Here is a 24702-nt window from a genome sequence, read left to right as displayed (position 1 = left end):
GAGTAAATTGAATGAAAGGTGTTTTAAGAATTCTCTTCCCTGAACAGTGGCCCAGGGAATTGACTTTTCTGTCCCAGGTGGTCTATTTGTTTTGATGCACCTACAAGCATAAACATGTCAGAAAGAAAAGTGACCAAAAAAATGAGCTGGTGGGAGTGGAAACTGCTGATTATGAAGGTCGTCAGATTTTCGGAGCTACACAGTCGGTCACAGCCCGCACCTGCCAGGGGCCTCGGTCCACAGCTGTTATTTGTGCTGTAGTCATCGCTGGGTGACCAGCAATGACTGGGGGGGAAGGGCTTCGGGGAAGGGAGGCGGGCTCTGGAGCGCAACCCAGAGGAACAAGCTTATCTCCGCACAAATAACAACTCCAAGGTACACTGTTTCAAGCAGCGACTGAACCAAGCTTTGCAAAACAAAGGACTCGGCGGAAGGAATCAGGGGATTGCTGGAGATTACCAAAGGTTTATTTGGAATGACACAGCACTGAAAACATAACTGTTACACATGATTTGTGGATACAGCATACATCACCTATCTTATTGTAGGACGATCTGGGAAGATGAGTTGCATAAATATAGAGTTGGAAATATATAGGAGCTTTTTTTTTTATAGTGTTCTTTGATGGTGGACTTCGATGCCCCATCAACCGGCCAATCTTTGAAAGGCGGAGGGTAACGCTACGTGGCCGCTCATCCCGACCAGCTTACGTCCAGCCACAGCAGCTGGACACCTAGCTAATGAGGCTCTGCTTTCTCCCAAGGGGACAGCAGCCTTGACATGCGATCTGTCATTGCATCCTGACAAATGCACACTACGAACACAGATACTGGCGACTGTTTTGGCAATGGGATGGCTGGTGTTGCCCCGAGGCAGAAGGGCAACTGTCACGCCAGACAGAGCAAGAGCAATGCATGTATCACTGACACTCGAGAGGCAAAGAGCTACAATGAACGCAAGGAAGCAACTATGTGTATGTAGTTTTGTGCATACACATACATCGGGAGGGACGGGAGCTAGCACGTGGAACTGTGTGCCCAGATACAGAGAGGGAGAGGGAGAGAGGTGTCGGGAAAGAAGTTTTGTGCAGCCGTTGAGGTGGAAACACAGTCAACTTGACAGGGAGAGAGAGCACGTGCTCACACCTGTGCGGGGAAGAAGAGCATCTCGGACTAGAGGATGATTCGGCACGTCTTCCGCAGGGCAGCCACTCAGGACCATACACTTGGGTGCAGAGAAATGAAGGTTCTGGTCTGGAGAAAGCTACTGTAGAACTGGTGGGAGGGGACCAATGACAAGAGTTTCCACAGCTTGGACAAAGCACAAAGAAACCTGTTATGGAGAACGTGGGGACCAGTGAGGACTTTTTCTGTAATTTACGTTTTTTTTCTCTTACTTTTTTCTTTTTTTTTTTTTTTTTTTTTTTTTTTTTTTTTTTGCACACATGCTCCATTGATAATATCTTTCCAAGCTTTGTCTGGCACCAGCCTATAAATCATTAAGAGTAGAATAGCAAAAGTGAACTCTTCGGGTTTTTACAGAGGTTTAAAAACCCAATAACCAGGCTCTTTCTACAAGATTTGTAGCCCTAATCCAGACGCCGGGTGAAGTTCTCTGGAAAGAGGCCTTTGTAGGTGGCAAGGTCTCTGTACTGAAGCCAGTCTGACTCCTTCACTCCTACCAGCCAGCCTGCGTCCTGCAAGACAAAGACAGGGCGTTCAAGGTCCAAGGAACTACTGGAAAAATCTGCACTGCCAACAGTTAACAAAATAATTTAGCATTGTGATCCTGCCCCAGGACGTTACATTATAGATACAGCAGTGTGCTGAGACAGATCAGTGGGAAGGCTTGTCCCAAATAAGTTGTTGGGTAAAAAAAAAAAAAAAAACAGTAAACATTTGAAATGATTTATTTTCTGGATCTGGGAAAGCTAACTGAACGTTAATACAAACAGTATAATTTTGTCTAAAGTATAGCTCGTTTACATTAACTGGATTAGGACATGAGTTCTAAAGGAAGAGAAAAGGATTAGAATGCTAGCCAGGGCAAAGAGAGGACACCACGTGAAAACATATCACGCACAGGAACGCCCCCTACCCTGTGAGTCACAGTGAAAAAGCGACGTGAAGACCCAGGTCAGAATAGAGTGCAGACCAGGCCAGGGAAGGTCTCAAATTCCATCCTGAACCACTTGCTTATAGGAAAGAACTCAGTGCTCCCAGCTCACAGCATGGGACCCAAATAAACCACCATCCACAAGGCTTATCAAATACATAATAGCCGCTCCCTCTGGGTACCCGTGCTGGCCATTCGGTCTGTTGCTGTTAGAACATCTCATTTTTCAAGTTTATATGAACCACAAAGCAGTTTGTTGTCATGGCATTCTTGCTGGAAACGTTCATATATGCTTTATGTGTTCTCTTATCAGTGATTCCTCATAAGCATCGGTCTATCTTACAGGAGTACCATCATAAATATGCATAAATATGAAGACGTTTAGCCACAGAAAGGGAAAAGAAGCCACCGTGGATGGCCATTCAGCTCGAGAGACAATATGTACAATGGAGAATGGAGGCTGCTGTTTGCCCTTGGCCTCGTGCAGAAAAGCAGAGCCCGGCTGGAGAAGGCTGAGTGGAAGGAGCAGCACGAAACACACAGACCGCAGGATGCAAAAGCCAGTGGGAAATGACTTGTCTTGATTATGCTAACCAGTCCCCGAAAGAGAGCCCGCTTAGATGAGGGATGGCCAGATTTAATCTGAGCAATTCCCAACGGAGTTCAAGTACATCCGATAAAATGAGGTCTCCAAAATTAAATAAAGAAGCTGAACACACTCCGTCCTGATGTAATCTGAGACTATAAATTGCTGTTGCTGTATAGACAAGCGTGTAAGCATTCAGACAGGCCGATTTTTGAAGGTGGAAAAAAAAGGGAACAAAAGATGACTCAATAAAATGACTGATAATATCCCGGCTAGGAGGGAGAGTGTCGTCTTTAAAATTATGACATTACATACATGAAGGGCGAAGTTATACTTAAAGTAAAAGACGATAACTCAATTTTTTCTGAACCTCTGTTAAGCATCTAAAAGGCCGTATTTTCCCACCCAAGTGTCTATATTTGACTTTATTTACAATGAGCAAAAAATCTAACGGAGCCAAAGCAGAGTCATGTATTTTACAACTGTTTCAATAAAGAAAAAAAGTTAAGAACTGGCACCAACTCAGAATCAAGATATATTCTAACATGTATATTCTGAAATACAGTTTATATAGTAAAGGGAAAACTGAAGCAAACAGGGAAAATTAAATTTTAACTGCTTAAAATATGTGGTAGAGGGGCGCCTGGGTGGCACAGCGGTTGGGCGTCTGCCTTCGGCTCAGGGTGTGATCCCGGCGTTGCGGGATCGAGCCCCACATCAGGCTCCTCCGCTATGAGCCTGCTTCTTCCTCTCCCACTCCCCCTGCTGTGTTCCCTCTCTCGCTGGCTGTCTCTATCTCTGTTGAATAAATAAAAAAAATCTTAAAAAAAAAAAATAAATAAAATAAAATAAAATATGTGGTAGATGAAAGATTTACAGTTCTGGCAATGGCAAAATAGCTTGTACCAGGGAAGTACTTCTGCACAGAACACTTATAAACACTAGAATAACTACATATCTACATATACATATATACCTACGTGTGTATATATATATATATATATGCAAGTATTTGTATACAGAAATGACTTAGAATATATATGACATAAAAAGTTATATAATGGGATTGTTACAAATAATGGGGTTGACATAGATAACAACTACTAGAAGGCATCAGCAGTGATCAAGAGCGGGCAAAAATTGGAGAATATTTAACCCCGGAAAGTAGGAAATTGCAGTGGATGAGATCTGTGCTAATACAACTTTCCCTTGAGGATTATCCTCAGTGTGATGAACGGCACTCAAAGGAAGAGTGGAGGGTTTCCAGAGCAGCTGTATTTTAATTAATTTATTTATTTGAGAGAGAGCATGAGCCGGGGGAGGGGCAGAGGGACGGACAGAGAGAATCTTAAGCAGGCTCCACACCCAGCATGGAGCCGGACATGGGGCTCGATCTCATGACCCTAAGATCATGACCTGAGCCAAAACTGAGTCAGATGCTTACCAGACTATGCCACCCAGGCACCCCAAGCAGCTGTATTTTTTTTTAAAAGATTTTATTTATTTATGTGACAGAGAGACAGCCAGCGAGAGAGGGAACACAGCAGGGGAGTGGGAGAGGAAGAAGCAGGCTCCCAGCGGGGGAGCCCGATGTGGGACTCGATCCCGGAACGCCGGGATCACGCCCTGAGCCGAAGGCAGACGCTTAACGACCAGGCAGCTGTATTTTTAAGGAGGATATTTTGAAAAGAAGAGATATACAGACGCAGGTTACCAAATATGGGGAGAAACTTCCCTAAAATCCTGAGCTACCCCCACAAGCTGTGAAGATACGGGAGGTCCCCCAAGGAGTCAGGGAGAAAGCAACAGAAGGAAGGCAGAACAGCTGAGGGGAAATTTAAGCCCTGCCAATGGAGGGGAGGCAGAGTTTGGAGTTTGAATACCACCAAGTTAGGAGGCTTGGTCAACCCTTCAGGATTTTTACTGAAATCCCAGAAGGGCCATCCTTGGAAGTAAAAGATGTCTCAGGACTAAGAATTCATCCTAAAAGTAAAGGCAAAATTGAAACAGAATCACCCTAACAAAGTATAAAACAAAATTTCCATGAATTCAAGCTAATTATCTAGTAACTTCCATGTCTGCTAGGGGAAAAAGAAACAAGCTTCAGAGACAGAAAATAGAATCCAGACTCTGTGGGGTGCCTGGGTGGCACAGCGGTTATGCATCTGCCTTCAGCTCAGGGCGTGATCCCGGCGTTACGGGATCGAGCCCCACATCAGGCTCTTCCGCTATGAGCCTGCTTCTTCCTCTCCCACTCCCCCTGCTTGTGTTCCCTCTCTTGCTGGCTGTCTCTATCTCTGTCGAATAAATAAATAAAATCTTTAAAAAAAAAAAAAAAAAAGAATCCAGACTCTGTGATGTGTCCAATATCAATAAAAAAATCACTAGGTATGAGAAAACAAAGGAACATATCTCCTGCAGATAAAAGGCAACGGATATAAATGTGTGCTGAGAGGGGCTAGTTTTTTGGAATTAGCAGTAGAAAATTAATGCAGCTATTACAAATATGTACAAGTACCTAACACTGAGAGTGGCAATAATGAAAGAATAGATGGGAAATCTCAGGAAAGAAATGGCAACCAAATGAAAAAAAAAAAAAAAGAACATTCTAGAACTGTGTATGTATAGCATCGGAAATGAAAAAGTCACTGAATAAGCTTCACAACCAATTTTAAAGTAGCAGAAGAAAGGGTCACTGTACTTGAAGACAAACCAATAAAAATGATCCCAACCTGAATACGAGAAAGATAAAAAGAAAAGTCTTAGACATCGAAAAGCCCAACAGATGGGTAATTAGGGAATCACAAAAAGAGGAAAAAGAGAATGAGCCAGCAAAGAATTTAAGAAAAATTAGCCAAAAGTCTTCCAAACGTAATGAAAAACATTTGGTTACAAATCTTAAGCACCTCAGTGAACACCAAGCATGAAAACTACGAAAAAACCCACAGACCTAGGCACATTGTATTGAAATGATGAAAACCAAAGATACAGAGAAATTGTTAAGAGCGGTCAGGGAAAAAGGCACATTGGATACCCAGAAACAATGGTAAACAAATGGCAACTGATTTCTAGTCAGAAACAGCAGAAAACAGAAAACAATGGAACATCTTCAAAGAATTGAAAGAAATAAAGTCAACTCAGAATTCTTTCTCCTGGGAAAATATCTTTAAAAATGCAGATGATGGTTAAGCATCTGCCTTGGGCTGGGATCAAACCTTGCATCAGGCTCCCTGCTCAGTGGGGAGTCTGCTTCTCCCTCTCCCTCTCCCTCTGCCCCTTCCTCTGCTCATGTGCTCGCTCTCTCTCAAATAAATAAATAACATATTTTTTAAAAAAGAAAAAAAAATTTTCAGGGCACCTGGCCAGCTCAGAGCATGGGACTCTTGATCTCGGGGTTGTGAGTTTGAGCCCCCTGTTGGGTGTAGAGATTACTTAAAAATAAAATCATTAAAAAGAAGAAGAAGAAGAAGAAGGAAGGAAAAAAGAAAAGGTGCTCTGAAAAACAGTATTAAAAATAAAAAAGAAGGAAGGAAAGAAAAATTTTCAGGCAGAAAGAAGTGAGACCAGATGGAAACTCGGATCTGTAGAAAGAACCAGGAACAGCAAAGGAAATGGTAAACACGTTGGTAGACGTAAGACTAGCTTTTTTCTTCTTAATCTCTTTAAAAGATAACTCACGGGTTAATACAAAATAATTAGTTTATATAATGGGGTTTTTAATGATTTTTAGATATGTAGACGGTTTTGCCTGATACTGATAATTAATGCTTTGCCACTTTTTGCCTTGAAGAGTATATCCGAGGTTCTAACAATTTTATTAATCCTTTCAAAGAACTAACTTTCCAAGTCATTAGTTTTCTCCATTGTGTGTCTTTTCAGTGCATTCGTTTGTGCATTTATTTTTATTATTTCTTCCTTCTGTGTGCTTTGTACTTAATTTGATCTTTTTTTTATCTTCTTGGGCTAAAAACTTAGAAATCGATGATCACTAGGAAATATTCTTTTTAATTTACACTATGATTTCTTTGGTCCAGATTATTCAGAAGTATATTTTTAAATTTTTTAAATATTTAAAGCTTGTAGAGCTACATTGTTGTGATCGATCTCTAATTGAATTTTTTTTGCAGTCAGGACTTTGTCTGACCCAGCACCTGCTGTATCTTGGTAAGTGTATTATCAAGAGAAAGAACAAAATGTGGAGCCACGGGAAGCCTTAAAACTCTAAAGTAGTGACTTTATATTTGAGGGGAGAAGGCTCAGAATATTATAGAGATTAGAGCTCTTTTCTCCAGAAAAACACATTAATAGGGACACTTACACATTTTGCATACTATTTAGAAAGGGCTCACAAATCCTACCAATAAGAACACAGAACAAAATGGAATTCTCAGCATCCTCACATCAGTACACTACGCTCAAAGGTGATTTTCAGAGTCTTTTACAATTGAGGCATAATTTAAATCCTAGGTAATGCAAACATCATTTAAGTGTACAGTTCAGTGAGTTCTGGCAAATGCATCCACACCCCTATTCAGACAGAAAACATTTCCATCCCCAAAAAGTGCCCTCATGTTCCTTCCTGGTCAATCTCCACACCCCTAGAGGCAACTACTTTAAAAGGGATGCTGAGTGCACATGGCTAGTGGCTATATTCCCTAAAGACTGGTCTTTCAGAGACAACATCCCCAGAAAGTGGGTGCAAAGTAAGAAATGGTCATCTATTTGTATCAAAAAGAAACAATAAAGGGAGGCCTGGGTGGCTCAGGTGGTAAGCATCTGCCTTCCGCTCAGGTTGTGATCCCAGGGTCCTGGGATCGAGCCCCACATCAGGCTCCCTGCTCAGCTGGGAGCCTGCTTCGGCTTCTCCTTCTCCATCTCCCTCTGCCGCTCCGCCTGCCTGTGCTCTCCTGCTCTCTCTCAAATAAACAAATAAAATCTTAAAGAAACAACAACAATAGAACAGCATCCCGAAAGAGGTGTTCTAAAAAGCTAGTTAGCCATGTCCTGTGCTCATAAGCCTTAAGCCCTTTTCAGAGCAGTCATGCAGCATCTCAGAAAAGAGAAATGTCTTCAGTTAGTCACCATGTCCGAGTGACCCTCAGAAAAAAAAAAACCCACAAAAAACAAAAACCAACATAGTCCGTTGAAGCTTTCAATCTCACTCTTTACCTGGTCGGCTTCTGAATCTGAGGGGACCACCAACACCACATCACCCCTTTGTAAGGTAAGTTCATCGGAATTTGCTGCTTCAAAATCATGCAGTGTTTCCACCTGCAAAAGATTTTTAAAGAACTTACTAATTTCAGAAAGAAGAGGAAATGTCACACTGAAGTCTCCCAGCCAGGCTACTAGCAGGTACTTGTAGAAGGCCCTCCAAGCTGGGTGAGGAAGACAGTGACCCCAGCTTACCCCAAGGGAGAAGACCTCTCTCAATAGAGAGGAAGTCCCTATCTACTTAAAACCTCCAATTCCTGAAGCCTGGTATTAAGAGAATTTGGATACACTCTCAGTAATGCAATGCCTTCTGCAAGAGTTGACATGTAGTGAATTAATAAATTCTAATTCGTCATATTTTTGTTAGATATTTACATTTTATTATCACTGACGCTTTATTATTGTTTTTAAGCTTGAACCTAAAAATGCCTAGCGAAAAGTTCCTCTAACCTCACTTCTGTTGAATCATCAATACTTAGAAAACTCAGGGGCACCTGGGTGGCATAGTCGGTTAAGCATAGGCCTCTTGATTTTGGCTCTCAGGTCATGATCTCAGGGTGGTGAGATCAAGTCTCTGGTTGGGCTCCACGTTGAGCCGGAAGTCTGTTTAAAATTCTCTCTCCCTCTCTTTCTGACGCTCCCCTGACTCCCCCCACCAATGAAGTAAAATTAAATAAAATAGTTCATATAACATTTTAAACACTAATGGGAAAAATGATCACTTCCCATGTTATATGGTAATTACTACTTAATTAAACCCTGTAATCAATCAGTTTTCTTTAAAAACTTCCTATCTTAACCTTTAGCCCTGCCAATCTGTTTTTTTCTTTTTTTTTTTAATTGAAATATATTTGGGATGCCTGGCTGGCTCGGTTGGTAGAGCATGCAACTTCGGATCTTGGGGTTGTGAGTTTGAGCCCCAAGTTGGGTGTAGAGATTACTTAAATAAATAAAATTTTAAAATAAAAATATATTGGACATATAATATTGTGCAAAGTTAAGGTGTATAGCATGCTAATTTGATACATTTATATAACATAATATGACGCCATTGTAGCAATACTGAGCACCTCTATCATCTTAGGTAATTATCATTTCTTCCTAGTGGCCACAATAATTAAGATCTAGTCTCTGAGCAAGTTTGGTGATTACGATACAATATCGTTATCTATATTCACCATGCTGTGTATCAGGTCTCTAGGGCTTATCTACTACTCACTGCGAGTTTATACCCTTAAACAATACCTGTCCTCTCCCCCTACCCTTTCCCCCCTTTTTTGAAAGATTTGTTTAAAATTTAATCATAAAAAATTTTGCAAAACAAAAGCAGAAAGAACAGTATAATGACCCAGGTACTCACCCAGCTTTAGCAACTACTCAGTCATGGATGTTGTACCTCTCCATGTCCCTCCCCTCAGCCCTACCCCCTGAGATTAAGTGATTGACTATTAAAATGTGTATTTGTTATATAGAATCACAAAATGTCAGAGCTGGAAATGACTATCTTATTCCCCGATTCACTCTTCCACTGAGAAACTGAAGCACAGAGGAGCGATGTGTCTCAGGCCACACTACAGGTTAGGGAGGGAAGGCGGGGCGAGGGTAGGGGGCAGGCTGGCAGGTGTATAATCCAGCCCTGAGCAGAGGCACACATGGAATATTTCAAAGCCCTGGTCTGAGCCTGGGGCTGGAGGGACTCCCAGGGCTGAGAGGGGAGCACAGGAGGGCACTCAGGGGGAATTTACCCATTTACAACCAAGGGGAATATCCTTTGTCCTGTGGCAACCATTCTTGAACTATGGATGGCTGAAAAATGGAAAGTCATTACTGTCCTTTCTGCTTGTCCATCAGCCCGGAAATCCTGCCATTCTCCCCACTGTGACGTGCGGAAAGCAGGACAGAGAATACATATCGCAAAATGCAAATGTAAACATCCGAAAACCAAAGGTTCCAGCAAGGGGCCCTCAAAGCAAAGGCAGGACCAATGGCCACCAGATTAAAACGAGACAAAATGACAAGACCTTGTAGAGGAAGCCGGGAGGCACTTCCTGAGACGCCTCGCTTGCAGAAGGAGCCGAGGGCAGCGGCTGGGAGTCCTCGTCCGCCTTGGGCTCTGCGGCCAGCTCTGGCAGCTCACTGGTGGGGCCAGGAAGAGCCATGGCAGCGGGGGTCTCCAGCGACTCTGCACCTGCGGGGGCTTCGTGGTCTCCCTCCTCTTCATTGTTGGAGGCGGGCTCTATGACGACTGAAGGGATGACCTTCTCCTGGAGGAAGAAAAATGCGGTGGTGCTGAGCAGGGGCTGGGAAGAAAGACTTTTGCGTTTTCGGGTGTTTGTGCCTGCTTCTATCCCTGACGCACCCTCCTTGGCTCCCAGGTTCCCCACCTCCTCCCTTCCACAAAACGCCCGCCGTTCCCCAAACCTGGCCCAAACCTTTGGGCCTCAAGCCTTGCAGGACCTTCCTCCTGACACGGTCACCTTTCTCTCTCTCCTGAACAGAAACCTTTAGTGGGATTAATATCTGGATTCTTGAGTAGTCAGGCCCTTTGTGAAGAGTGGGGTTTCTGCGGAAGTTGGGAAAAGGGATTGGAAACTGCATGGAGGGAGGGGGGAGGAGACCACCGTGAAGGGGAATGTAGTAGGGTCCCAAGAACGGCCTCATTTTTGCCATGGTCCTCGCTTGTCCCGCTGAATACTAACACTATTCGAAGCTGACATTCAACCTTCTGTGACTGCTTTTCTCCCAGAGTCCCACAGGACTCCCGACTAGCCTGCAGCCATATTGTTTGTACAGATCTGGCTGGTGTTTGGAGAAAATCCACGTCTGTTTTGCTTGTTGATTATCATTAGAGCCCCCACTGCAGTTCGAGCTGGAGGGATGACAATTCCCACCAAGCACTCCTCGGAGGACTCCACACTGCGGGGAGGCAGAACAAGGATCAAGATCTCCTTTTTATTTTGTAACAAAGATGAACGAGGAGACGAGTCTCACTAGCATAATGGAAGTCTGGAGATGCTGACTGCTTTTCAGATCAAGTTCTCTATTCCCTCAGATATCAGTGGGCTGAAACACTTCCATTCTTCAATTTGGAGAAAATAATACACTTTTTCAACAAGTCAAACAATATAATACAAACACACTTCTGGCACTGTGACAAGAAAACTCTCACGAACAAATGGCACATATTTTTGAGTTATTTCTCCAAATACCAATACTACCTGCTGTTTTTCTAGTGGGGTGAAAGGGATCATTTAGTTTCAAGCTTTGAGTAACCCTGGAGAGATCTGGGGGAAATTTCTTGTAAGTAAACTAATCAGGACAAAGGAGAGCATCATGCTGAGAGCCCACTTTTCATTGTTCCCTTCTGGAATCAAGGCCAAGCGTGCGGTTTAGAAGAGCTGCCCTCGCTGTGCGCCCCCCACATCATGGAATATATGGTTTTGTGGACTTTGAGCAAACACTTCTCGGAAGAAGTGAGGAGCTGGGGCCAGTCCAGCCACTTCACGTATGTATTTAATGACCTGTTGGCCTCTTCAACGCGCCAACAGGGATGGGCTTTTGTTGAAAGGAGTGAATTTGGGGGCGCTCTCATGATAATAACAATCCCTAAATACTACTAATACTGATAGGATTTAACTACTAATATTGGGTCCTCCCTGTGTGCCTGGCACTGGGCTAAGCAGTGTATGGCTATTTTCTTATGTAATCAGTACAACAACCCGCCATCGGCTCACATTGTCTTCCTCCTCCCTCCGCCTCACGCTTACATCACCTGGGCTCTATTCTTTTTCTCCATCACTGGGGGCCAGTGTGAACCTCACAACGCTGACACTGGAGAAAGCCAGGCCCACATTTGCTGAGAATCTTATATACAAACACATAAATAATAATAAATAAAAATACACAGAACATACATAAATAAAATAAATTAAAAATATATACAATTCTACATATGTATACTGTAATATATATACATCTCTATAATTGTATTTGGTGAAGCAGGGTACCACGCAATGGCCACACACCTGTTCTGCACCCAGAGCTGTTAGCAGTGCTCGCCAGTAAACAGCATTCCTACCTGGGCACCGGCTCCCCAGAGCCTCTATTTCCCCGGGACACTCACCTGAGGGGCTGCTGCTTCTGGCTCTTCCGGTTGCGATCTGTCACTTTCTGCAGCCTGCGTGGTGTCAGTGTCAGTCCTGGCCTCCTCGAAAGCTGCTCCTTCCCCAGGAGGCAGAGCTGCCTTCTCCATCTCTGCTTCCTCCCCTAGAGCCTCCTCGGTGGCCAACACGGAGGTTCCAACAGTCACGTCGGCGTCCGTTCCAGGTAGGACCTGCAGCCCGGACACCAGACAGGCTGTGTGTGAATCTGCACGGGGCCTTGAGAAGAGCCAGCCCCAACCCTGTCACCTGTGGCCCCTCTGCTGAGGCTCATCAGATGTGGAAGCTCTGTGGAAAGTACCGAAGCCCAGGACTCAGGCCGGGCGGAGTCTGCCCTCCGTCCATCAGAACTGACGGTCCCTGGGAATGCAGAGCACAGCATAGGGAACCTAGCCACTGGTACCGTCAGAGCACTGTGGGGTGCCAGATGCTGGCTCCACTTGAGATGAGCGGAGCAGAACGTACAGACCTGGGCAATCACAACGCCATATACCTGCAACACAGCGCTGTGTGTCTGCTCGACTTCGGTTAAAAAAAATGAAAAAAAAACAAAAACAAAAACAAAAAAACTACCTTCTGGGCCCCCAACGACGCTACATTCCTCGGCTTTCCTTGCACTTAGGTTCAGCAAATGGAATTTGAGTGGAAGTGACCTATGTCATTTGAGATACATGGCTGTTAAGGGGTTGGGGGTCCCCTTCGCAACCTGTTTCTACTTTTGTTGCCTGAAAGCCGGTGGTCACAAAGCCCTCGAAGACATTGGAGTCACAGAATGGAAGGGGCCTCGCCCCAAAATCTGGGTCACTGAAGACAGCTACGTAAGAAAAGCATCCTCATTGTGCAAAGTCAGAATATAGAAAAACCGCATTTCAGTATAAACTCTAAAATCTTCATGGGGAAGGTCCCAGAAACTAAATCACATTCATGAAAAAATATACATATATTGGGGAGTTTTCTCAATGAGACTTGAGAATGAAGGGCAAAAACTTTTGTTATGAAATATGCATTATAATAAAAAAAACAAATCAAATTTTGGGTTCTTTTAATAGGAGAAGTGAAGTAGAAAAAAAAATGAGAATTTTCTAAGGTTGCAGGCAGTCCAAAGGAGAGCTTTAAGTCGTGTTTAAAACTTGCAGTAATTAAATAAAGAAAGTGCAATCAGAAGTTTTAGCTCTAGGCAGACCGGTTACAGAGCACACATCTAAGACTCTACCATCAGTGTGGCAGGCCTGATTTGAAAAGCTCAAATAAGAAAAGACTGAGGAAGAAGAATATTCGATGGAGCTTATATAATAATACCCAGGACACGTATTTCAAAACTTGATCTTGCTATCTGATGTGATTAGCATTAGCCATTCGTCTTGTCTATTGAATAAATTCTACCCAGTTTGTCCTGTTGGGTCAGGAAATTTCCAATGTTCTTGATACTGACTGTCAGACCGAGAGCAGGGGATGGACAGTGTCTGCAGAGTGGGCATCAGGAGTGGGAGATGGAGAACGCGAGCCACATACCCACTCCCAGAGCAACTAAAACATCTTTCTTCTGACTCAAATTTACAGGTAATAAATGAAAGAAAAATGACCTGCCACAGAATCCATTTTTCTACAACATAATATTTTACTTTGGGGATGAAAACCCGTGCTAACAGCTATACTATTTGTTATACGGCCAAGGATTATGCACATTCTTAGAAATTTACTTGCCTCTCACAAAAATTTGGCTCATGCAAAGTATGCAATGATCCAAAATGTAGTCACAAGCCATGACGTACCATTTCTTTCTTTTTCTTTTTTTCCACTCTGTCTTTAAGGTAGTGGGTTCAAAAAAGCAGTCATTTATATGAACTGTCATCTATTCATTTAACGCGAATTTAAGTGCTAACAGCTACTGAAGTGGGGATTCATATTTTGGTGAATGAGAAAGTTTGCTTAAAAATTTAAGAGAATCGCATCTCTTGTGTTACATAAACACTGGTCTTTGTATGGATGTACTGTTGATGTTGTCAAGAGAGTAATAATGAGAACATAAATTAGCAGGGCATCTTCATTCCAAGAAGAGCAGTGAACAAATGCTTATAGCTTTATTGTTGAAGAAATCAACAGGCTTTCCCCAGGATCCGAAGGACTACCTCGCAAAGTTCTTCCGCATCAGAAACTATACGTAAAGACGATGTGCATACAAATGGACTTTCAGGCTCAAATGTAGAAAGCAAATTGTTCTGAGTTATTCATGCTTTCCATCTGATTGAAAAATCACACCTATGGAGTGAACATCCTCCTGGTTTCAACGGCTTCAAACCAGATGGGAGTATACATCATGCAGATGGAATGGGCAAACACCAAACACACACATTACACACATACACATAGTTACAGATCAGAAAGCAACCCCTATGTTGTCTAATAGGCTTCTCCTCCAAGTGATTATGCATTAATCCTCCCATACGTATATGTGCCAAACACATACCACGAGTGATTGGATTTTATTCTCAACTCAACTGATATATGTCCCGAAGAGAATATATTTCTGTGAAGTATTAATGGTGTTGCCAAAAATAATTTAACTCTCTCCATACAAATAGAATGTTAATGATGAGTCCCTGATTGATCTCTAGTGCTCTAAATAGCTATCAATTTGATTGTATCCGATTTTACTCCTGCAAGATGTACCTTGCAATATGTCATCACCTTGCCTCTGCTCAATAATTTAAACAAGCGCCATTGGCTGGATGTGATTTAGACCCGACAGTGTGGCTGCTGCAACGCTGGCCACCAGCAGGGGGAGGCAAAGGGCTCTGTCTGTCCACACTCGGATGTCTGCTGACCTCAAAAACCGCAAATATCCCAGCTTCCACCTGTCAGCCATCTACCTGACCTCTGTCACTTACACAAAAAGGGATGGAAGGATGATGGCCAATAAAAATCACCAAAAGATTGAAAATAACAACGCTAGTAAAGGCCAGGTGCCGAGGAAACTGGCACTTTGACTACAGAGTGGAAAAGCCAAGCATTTTGAATGACCTACTTGGAAAAGGGAAGAAATTAACATCCCTCCCTTCTTCTCTGAGTCCATTAGCAATGAATTCCTATTTCTCTAGCCAAATACAACACTTTGATTTTACAGACCTTAAGACTATTGCAGAAACAGAGAAAGACTGTCTGCTACCTATATTCCCTCCTATCTTTCTGCCTCCAGAATTGCTCTGAAAATCAGGGGTCCTCCCGCCATGAAGGCATAAGCCTGAAATCTGTTGCACGTTTTCTGCTCTTACCGAAATATTTCCAGTGCAACCAACTGCAAACACAGAACAGCATAAAAATACAACAGAAAATAGGACTCGCATCTGCTTGGGTTAGGTGTTAGCTCCAGATAAAATCAAAGACAGATCGATATGGGTTTCAGTGACAGTTATCCCTCTTTTTGTTATTATTTTTACGGAGCCCAATTTGTTAGCCATTTATAGATTGAGAAACGGAAAACATTTTCTGGACTCTGTGCTACCGGAGATGTTACACCTGCTAGGAAAAACCACAATGATGCATGACTGCTATTTGTTTTTTTGTTTTTTTAAGTGTCATCCGGGGAGACCAGAGGAATGAAACCACTGAAAGTATTTTCAAGCCTTCGACGTTCAGTGTGGTTCAATTTTTCATGTCCCTCCAAATGTTAAAGGAAACACCATTATTTTATCCTCTGCCCAGACTGTACTGTCTGTTGGCCAAATATATTTATGGAGGAGGGGGCATATAATGCAAAGAGACATGAAAGAAAGTTCTCCCTGCCCTCCGGCACATTTACTGTATCCACAAAGCCCATGAGGCACAGACACCGGTTGGCAATTTGCACGTGCATCACACAAACCACAGGGACCAGCACGGGACGTCTTTGGGAAGGTGAACAGCTCTTGCTTTACTGCACCACACAGATCTTACTGCTTTCTTCAACTTCTGCCTCAACACCCTCCTTGATGGAAAGTGATGTCATGGCATTCGTGTCCGCATCCTCCCAAACACCTGTTAGCAAAGTTTCTGGAAGTGGAATGAAATGAATGCAACGCAACAATGGCTTGTGTGTCCTGCAAAGTAGGGAGACACAGCAGGGTGACAGAAGAGCCAAGCCCTCCAGGAGCCGGCACCATGAAGGCAGGTCAATGGGGACCCAGACTCCAGACGAGTGATTGGCTGCACGAGAGCTGGTGATCTTTGGGCTTTGTGTAACTTATGGATTTATTTTACTTACTCAGTGTTTGTTTCCGTGGCAATGTGAGTTCTGAGCAATGCCTGAGAAGCCGCCTGCCAGTAACTTGTCTGGGTGAGAACAACCCTTGTATAAAATTCCATATGTATCTATCGGCTAGCTTATTTTAACTGAAAATGGGCATTTCTCCAGTGAAGAAAATAATGGAGACCCTGGGTTTAAAGATAATAAAAGAAATAACATTTTAACATATTTCCAATCATTTTTCTGTGCCTACCAGGGCTTTCTTGTGTTTTTACAACACAGGGATCATGTTTCTTAGGAAAATTATATCAAGGGCCTATATAATTTGCCATTTATTGTTCTTTTTCTATTTGACAAATCATTTAACATTTTGGTCATTGAACACTAGTTTGTCTAGTTTTTAAATGTTATAATAATCCTCTGATGGGAGGTTTTGGTTTGTAACCATATTAATAGCAATTGGTTGGACTGTACATTTAAATCATTTAAATAGTAAACACTAATCCTTTTATTCATTTATGATGTTTCTATTAAGGACTGTTTTTGAATCTTTTCCCCAGCACTTTATTATGATAACAGTCAATATAGAGAAAATAACAAGAGTCATACAGTGAATGTCCAAATACCTACTACTTGGGATCTTCAATTGACCTGTTGCATTTGCCTTATTCTTCCCGTCCATGTTGACTTCGAGTCATCTTTCAGTCTATCACAATTTACCTCCATAAAATGTTTTTCAGGAATTCTCTGGTGATTCTATAGCCCTTCTATATTCGAGAATATCTCTGTTACTTCCACATGTAACCAGCTACACTGTCTTGGGGTAAAGCAGCTACGATGTGATTGTGCGTGTGTGTGTGTGTGTGTGTGTGTGTGTTCAGAGTCTGCCAGGTGTTGCAACAGCTGAGCTTTAGGGGAGAGGGCGAGTCTGAGGTCTGCCTGATCGTTCTCTGCTAGCACATTCTCTCCCCCAATCGAAATGCTTGCAGAACTTTCTTGTAAACTCTGAATTTAAAATTTTAAAAGAATGCGTTCAGATGTTAATCCCCCATTAATTTTGCCTTTTGTAGGTGATTTCTTATGATCTGAGGGCAGGAATTCCTTCGACTAGAAAAATTTTGCTTCCATGGGGCTGACTGGTGGGGCGGCTACTCCTTTTTGGGAAACTGATTATCCGCGCGTCCTCTCCTCAGTCTTTGGCCCTCACATCTACCATCTTTTCTTATGATTTTCCTCTTTGTGTTGGAAGAGCTCCTTCAGTTTACCTCCTATCACATCAATTCTCTACACGGTGGCGTCTGGTCTTGCCACTTAGTCCGTAAGTTTTAATTCTAATATTACATCTCCTCCCCTTAAAGTTGTTTCTTACGTCATGGAGCTCCCTTTTCATCCGCCTCAGAAGCAACTCTCTTTTTATCTCAATGTGGTTACCTTATCACCCCTCTTTCACTTCATCGGTTCCCATGATGAAGGCCATCTTGAAATTCTACCGGCAGGAAAAAAAAAAAAATCTGGTATTTTTTTGGTTCTCTAAAGAAAATGTGAACTCTAGCTACAATGCAATTCTTTCCTTCTTTGCTCTTTCTATAGACTCTATGCCATTTTAAAAATGTGTTTGTTTCATGATTTAAAATGAGGTGAGACCCCTTCAGGCTTGATCAATAGGCATAGAACCTTTTCTTTGTTCCTGTTTCTCTCCGTCTAGGCATTTTAGATGTCTTTTTCAGAACAGGAGCTGGGGAGGGATTCATCAAGCGTCTACACACAAGCATGTGTCTTGAATGCCCCCATGTACACGTCAAAGGGTGAACTGCTAAGAGAGAAGCAGCAGGCCCAAGATGACCTGGGCACTTTGGACCGATGCCCCCACACTCACGGGGGCAGGATGCCAATCAGCTTCTACCTGGACTGGATGATGAAACGGTCACGTACTTATCCATGCCAGGCTCAGTGATTGTGCTTTAAGGATCTGTTCCAGTCTTGGTTTGTGCAAAATCCTCCTGGGCTTGGCTAATATTTCTAGAACACAGTACCACTGAAGCTTTAACTTTCTTTGTATATTTAAGGAGCATTCAGATAAAAAAAAAAAAACCCTAGTAATAGTGAATCTGATATAATTTTTTGTGATTTATTTTTTAATGTTTTCAGGCTTCTCATTGAATTTTCTGTTACAGGCTCCTGGGATGCATTTCATTTTCATTAAAATACTCCTGGGGTAAGTGACACAAATAAGTACAGGATCTAAGAAAGGCACTGTATGTTGTTAATTTGGTTAAAGGACATTTTATACTGGAGTCAGAGAGTGACCATCTTCTGCGCTCTGGCTCTTGGAAGAGGCACTTGGCTGAAAGATCACTGAACTCTAGGTTTACCCATTTACCCCAGGCCTGGAGTCATCATTCTGGTGCAGAGGCAGGCTTCTGCTCGACAGTTTCAACGTATGCACATTCTGCAGCCTGTGGGGGGAACTGACCTTTCCTGTGACTCGAGGGCTCTCTAGGCCTTATCCCGGGTGTGTCCCCTTTACTGCACATTATGTGCCCAACATCCTTATTAGATATCATTCCCATTTTCTACACAAGGCAGCCAACACTTAGAGATCAAGTAACTCAGCGTGTCAGTAAACCAGGACGGACGCAGTTTGTCTAACTCTAAATTCTGTGTTTTATCATACCATCCTGTATCAAGAAGACAACGCACCTCTCCAATCAGAGTTCCGTAGCGATCCTGAGACGTGGAGCGTCCCCACGGACCCACTGCTTCCTACGGACAGTCCCAAGCAGGTGGTGCTTGATAAAGAACGTGAGTGGAATTTCATAAACTAGAATACATTCAATGAGATTCGTAGTTTATAAATAAAATCTTCATTTACACGTACTACTGGGTACCTAAGCAAACATGTCATAAAATCCCTCTTAATTAAAAGCTAATTACATGATAGAAAGATAACAAGAAATGGTTGGTCAGAGAGAATTTCCCTTAACATTAGTTTTGCCCATCGGCCCACAGATTCATTATTTAGTAAGATGTGTATAGAATGGGAAAGTAGAAGACCAACCATCCCCTGGCTTTATCCACTGCACTGTGGAGTAAGAAATTTGGCACTTGGACGTTCATAGTTGTGTTCACAGGTTAGAGATGAGTAGGTTCCCAAGGCTGCAAGGACCACAGAGCTCATCCAACCATTTTACAGAGGAGGAAACAGGATAGAATGGAGGACCCCTGCAGAGACAACCGGGGACCCAAGTTTCAGTTCTGATCCTTGCACTCATCAGCATGAGAGCTGGAGTGACCTCTGCGTCCCTCTGGGAAGTCACAAAGGGAGGTAAATATCACAGAGGGAATCCTGGTCACAGGCCACCCTTCTTTTCTTGCCCATCCCTTAATCTGGATCCAACCTGTGCCCTTGACTTGTCTGACAATCCAGGCATTTCTATGGCAATACAGGATGTCCCTCCAGATGCATTTTAAAGAAAAGCCTAAGAGGCAGCTAGCATCATTACAGCCTCAGAGACTGATGTACCGAGCTGAGGGCTGGTGGCCAGTACTCCTCTTCACACAACCTCTACTTAGAACAGCTCAGGTCCTCATGTTCCTTCAGCAGGACAGCAGAGGTGAGCACTCGCCTGGAACACCAGGCCTCCGATGGTGCTCCTTTCCAAGGGGGCACCTGGTATTACAAACTTCATTTGATATATCCATGGGCGTCTCTTTCTAATAAAGGAAGTTAGTGGTTTTCTTCCCCTTGACCTTCATCTCAATCATCTTTTTTCAATCTACTCCCTGACTATTGCCTGCAGTGCCATCATCAGTCCCAGCGCAGCTCAGCCGCTGGCAGCACTGTTGCCATGGCAACACCTGTCTGAATTAGCGCCATACTTTTCTGCAAAATTTCAGATCTCCAAAGTTAATGAATTTTTGGTGCATCTGGCCTTTCAGGTCATGGCCAAATATCCAATAATGATACATAGTAGAACACTGAAGTTTTAATTAGAGCTTTGTTTGCAAAGTCTATGAGAGAAGCGGATAGGAAAGGTGGATTTCTCTTTCGAAGCAAAGGTGAACACAGTGCGTTGTGCACTCTCAGAGATGGAGCCATGAGCAAGATCTAGTCTCCAAAGCAGCCAGCCACGAAGGACAGCCTCATTAAGGAGAAAGCCTTTACAGCACAACGAACAGCTGACCTTGCCGCTGGCCGTGTTATCTTTGAAGAATCCGTGAAGCACTGGTTGCCACTACTCAGACTGCCTTCTTGTGAGTGGACCCAGGCTTGGGGCGGCAGAAGGTCCCACGCAAAGGCTAGACCAAAAATGGTGATCTGCAGATCACCTAAACGTCATCATGGTCTGTTGGTAAAAATCCCACCTCCAGCCCTGCCAAAAACCACACGCACCTTCCTGGGCAGCCTGGAACCCACCCAGATGACGGACTGGAGCCTGAATCTTGAGGAAGGGTAGACAGCTGACAGTGGCCCTTGGGAAACCCAACTGCCAACCCTCTGTCTTAGTAGACTTTGACTAGCTCATGGCATTGGTAAGTGAAACCTACTCCAAGATGATCTGTCAGGCCAATTGCCTAGCAAATATCACAAGGGACTTGGAAATCCTTAATTTTTTAATGTAGTAAGTTGTAGATTTTTGAATGCAGGAAGAGAACATAGACTTTAACAGGTACAGTACTCTTAGAGGAGAGAAAACTAGCAGAGAAGGGTGAAAAGATTTTCCCAGGGCCACCTCACTGGTTAACTATGGAACCAATGTGCCAGACTCTCAATTCAGGGGTCTTTGAATTACAACCTCTTTGATACTTGCTTTACATCCAAAGTATGGGGATTAGAACACGCGTTCCTTCTGAGAAGCTCAGGGCTGAGGCTGCAGAAGCATTTCTGCTTCCATTTTGCCCCTTCTGCCATAAACCAGAGCCTTCCACTGATTCTAAGCATTGGTTGTAGGATGAGCTGACATCAGCATGGACAGATTTCAGCCTAGCTGTGACCCTGATGGCTTTAGTTAGATGGTTATGTGAAACTGGTCTACAAATGTACTTCCAGAATGCCTGCTCTTTTTAAAAACATAGCATCTGGTGTAGTCAAGAGGTGTCTGTCTATGGATTAAGGTGCCAGGATTTTAATTTCATGTTACCGTTTTCTGGGTGTGTGATCTTGATTAAGCCACTTAAACTCTCTGTGTCTCAGTTTCCTTAACCTGTAAAATGGGGCAACGATACTGAAATAAAGCCTATTTCCCAGGACTGCTGTGAGAGAATGCATGTCAAACATCAGCCCTCAGTGCTATCTATGATGACAATATGGCCCCCGTTTACTTTAACCTTCCTCTCCTGGTGTTCCATCAGACCACCTTTCCCTTCAGGCCACACAAAGGAAGTCTCAAAGAAAGCATCTGAGCCACTTGAGACTTAGGAGAACAGAAGGCAATTTGTCAGAGAAAAGTTCTCTGATCTCAAAGCAAGCATTTTTTCTTGATCGTACATATGGTTCCAAATCGTGTCCACTCGTGAGGAGTGGTCCGTGTGAGGGGCCCTTCTGCCCGGGGCGGGGGGAGCGGGGAGGATAGGACTAAACAAGAAAGGGCAAGAAGCAGATGCAGAACGGGAACACACACCGGTCTGGATGTTTGGCTCCACATTATCCACACCAAAAGTATGCACAACCCTCACCTGGGCCTGTTCAAGAAGGGGATTTGTTTTTCCTGAGGAAGGTAAAAAGGTACATCGATCACCAGGGTACATATAGATTTAATTTAATGTACAGCATGCTTCAGAGGGAGCACTTTGAGTTTGGCCATAATTCTACGATCACAAAGGGCAGACAAGAAACCAAGCTCCTCTGGCTTCCTGTGGTCTTCTGTCTTCCTCTGACCTACTGGGAGCTCATACCTGGAGGCACAGTGGGAGCCCCAGCTCTCATGTTTACTCCGCACGAGGAGAAAACTCAAAGGCTCTTTCCCATGCACGTGACCATCCCCGAGGAAATTCCGACAGCCGTGCGGTCTTGGCCTCCCCCCCCACCAGCCCGTGTGAACGAGGACGGCAGGAGCCGTGTCTACCGTCTGCATCACTGTCTCCCCTAGATCAGAACAAAGCCTGACATCTAGAGAGGACTCAAATTATACTTGTCAACCGAATGAAGGAAGAAATGAGCACATGCCTTCTATTCAAGCCCACAGAAATCTTCCTAGCAAGATGAAGTCCAGAGACTGTGGTCTGGCCTATATACATATATATTTGGTGGTTCAAATTGGTTTTGACAAGTCAACTTAAGTCTGGTGACATTTTCCAAAAATAAAACGCAGCGAAAACAAAAGCAGTCCCCAAAATAATAGGCCAGTGTTTCATCTTCCAGGATTCTCCACCAATTCTAAAAACAGCTTGATCTTGATCTTTTTCCCATTTATGTTTTAGAAATGATGATAACCCTAAACTGAATTGCAGCGTGTTTCTTTAAAAATAATAGGCAAAAAAAAAAAAAAATTATTGGTCCAGTTCACGTGATTAGAGCAAAATACAGGAGCTGACAGAAATTTAGAAAAAATTAGAATGCTACTCTCTACAAGAAAATGGGACCAATGTAGGTAAAAATCTTTATCTGATTCTTAACCTAATTACCTGATATATATCTGAGACAAATAGGAATCATTTATTTTCCTAAAGATGATTTTCATTACTTATATAACATGGAAACATCTGGACAAGAAAAAAGGGTTGGCTTTTAAAATGCATTCTATAGATACACAGGTGCAATTCAATATTGCAGGAAAAACTAAAATAAACAAAAATGTCATAGTTACTTTGCTTGAAAGCCCCAGGTCTCTTTGTTAAAATTCCACTTTTGAAATTACATCTGCCTCTTTTTTTTTTTTTTTTTTAACAAAACCACCAAACTTCACCTCATATGAACTACATTGTCAAGACTTGAAATAATAACTGTGTGGTGACATTTTGGCAGCAAAAGGGATGACCTCAAAAGGTCACGTCAACCCAATCCTGACTGATGACAGCCATAGCCAACCTATTAATTAATGCTCGGGACACAATGTGGATTCTTTCTGTCTTTATAACTAAATATCACACATCTAGCAAAGGAGGAGACCTTTCTTTAGAAAAAATAACCCTAATATTATTTTAGATTATCATGACCAGAAGAAAGAAGCTGTAAATCTACATTAGAGAACAAAAATACTTTCTATATGATGCATTTTCTTAAGTACAAGGGAGAACGTGGGGGAGAATTGACTTGATCCGACATGTCAATTTAAAACACACAGACGGGGGCACCTGGGTGGCTCAGTCTGTTAAGTGTCTGACTTCAGCTCAGGTCATGATTCCAGGATCCTGGGATCGAGCCCCGCATGGGACTCCCTGCTCAGCGGGGAGGATGGAGAAGTGAACTACTCAAGCTTTTTCTCCTCAGAGGGGTTGGCTCACAGGTGGGCTATACCCGCTGTTCTTATATAACCCCTGGGTCTCAGCAGGTGCCTGAATCCTTCACAAGACTCTCCAAATTGCCTCACATTTCACAAGGAATCCAACTGCTTGATTCTCTAAAGTTCATTTATAACCTTTAGGAGACAAGTATTTTCAGAATGAAGACTGCAGTCAAATATCTCCTTACCCAGCAGTAGGGAAGCTGGTTTTAGACGGTTGATGGCTGCACTGTACGCTATGTTTTGTTTTTGTTTTTGTTTTGAAGACTTTATTTATTTATATGTCAGAGAGAGAGAGAGAGAGCACAAGCAGGGGGAGGGGCACAAGGAGAGCGAGAAGCAGACTCCCGACTGAGCAGGGAGCCCAACGCAGGGCTCTGACCCAGGACCCCCAGATCATGAGCCACCCAGGTGCCTCTGTACCGTACACTTTGTTAAATATTTTAAAAATCACCCTTGGTTAAAAAGATCACAAATCTTTATAGTAGGTATGATATAGCAGCTATTTAATGATGGGTAGCTATTTATATTCACTGGAAAACCAATGAATTTGGAGTCTGAAGAAACAAAAACCTACTTCTATATGTCTGTTAAAATAAGGGTAGATGCACGACGTACGAGGCCAGGGCACTCGGAGAGGTGATCACGGACAATCAACGTTCCAGCCCATATTTAACAAGTGAACTCGTCTATTTCACACCTCCCAGCTACTGCACGACATCAAACAGCTTTGCTCAAAACCATGGGTGTTTTGGCATTCAGCCTTATACTGAGTAGTCTGGGCCACGGAACCGATGTGGTTTAAAAGCACTGGTGAGCACGAAGTCTGTGCTACTATTCAAAATAGAAACTGGTAAGAACGTTTTGGAACCGAAGCAATTTCTAAATCAACATCTGAAACTCGTCAATATCTTTCTAACTCCCTGGTATTATCCATATCCTTTGAAAAATCACATCTCTTTT

General features: G+C 43.1%; 1 protein-coding gene across 2 annotated transcripts in view; it reads right to left on the bottom strand.

The window, feature by feature from the left end:
* Nucleotides 1–1381: 1381 nt before the first annotated feature.
* AMPH (amphiphysin) overlaps nt 1382–24702 on the bottom strand; it is a 212003-nt gene continuing 188682 nt past the window's right edge. The window contains exons 18-21 of one of the 2 annotated variants that reach the window (XM_057304272.1): nt 12039–12248; nt 9937–10179; nt 7871–7972; nt 1382–1696 (exon numbers count right to left, since the gene is read on the bottom strand). In XM_057304272.1, the coding sequence (XP_057160255.1) occupies nt 1589–1696; nt 7871–7972; nt 9937–10179; nt 12039–12248 (663 nt within the window). In that variant the 3' untranslated portion in view covers nt 1382–1588. The remainder of the gene's footprint in view (nt 1697–7870; nt 7973–9936; nt 10180–12038; nt 12249–24702) is intronic. The other variant, XM_057304273.1, reaches the window with a different exon arrangement.

Source organism: Ursus arctos, unplaced genomic scaffold, assembly GCF_023065955.2.
Source record: "Ursus arctos isolate Adak ecotype North America unplaced genomic scaffold, UrsArc2.0 scaffold_3, whole genome shotgun sequence".
Taxonomy (NCBI): Eukaryota; Metazoa; Chordata; class Mammalia; order Carnivora; family Ursidae; genus Ursus; species Ursus arctos.
This window is presented reverse-complemented; position numbering and strand designations above follow the sequence as displayed.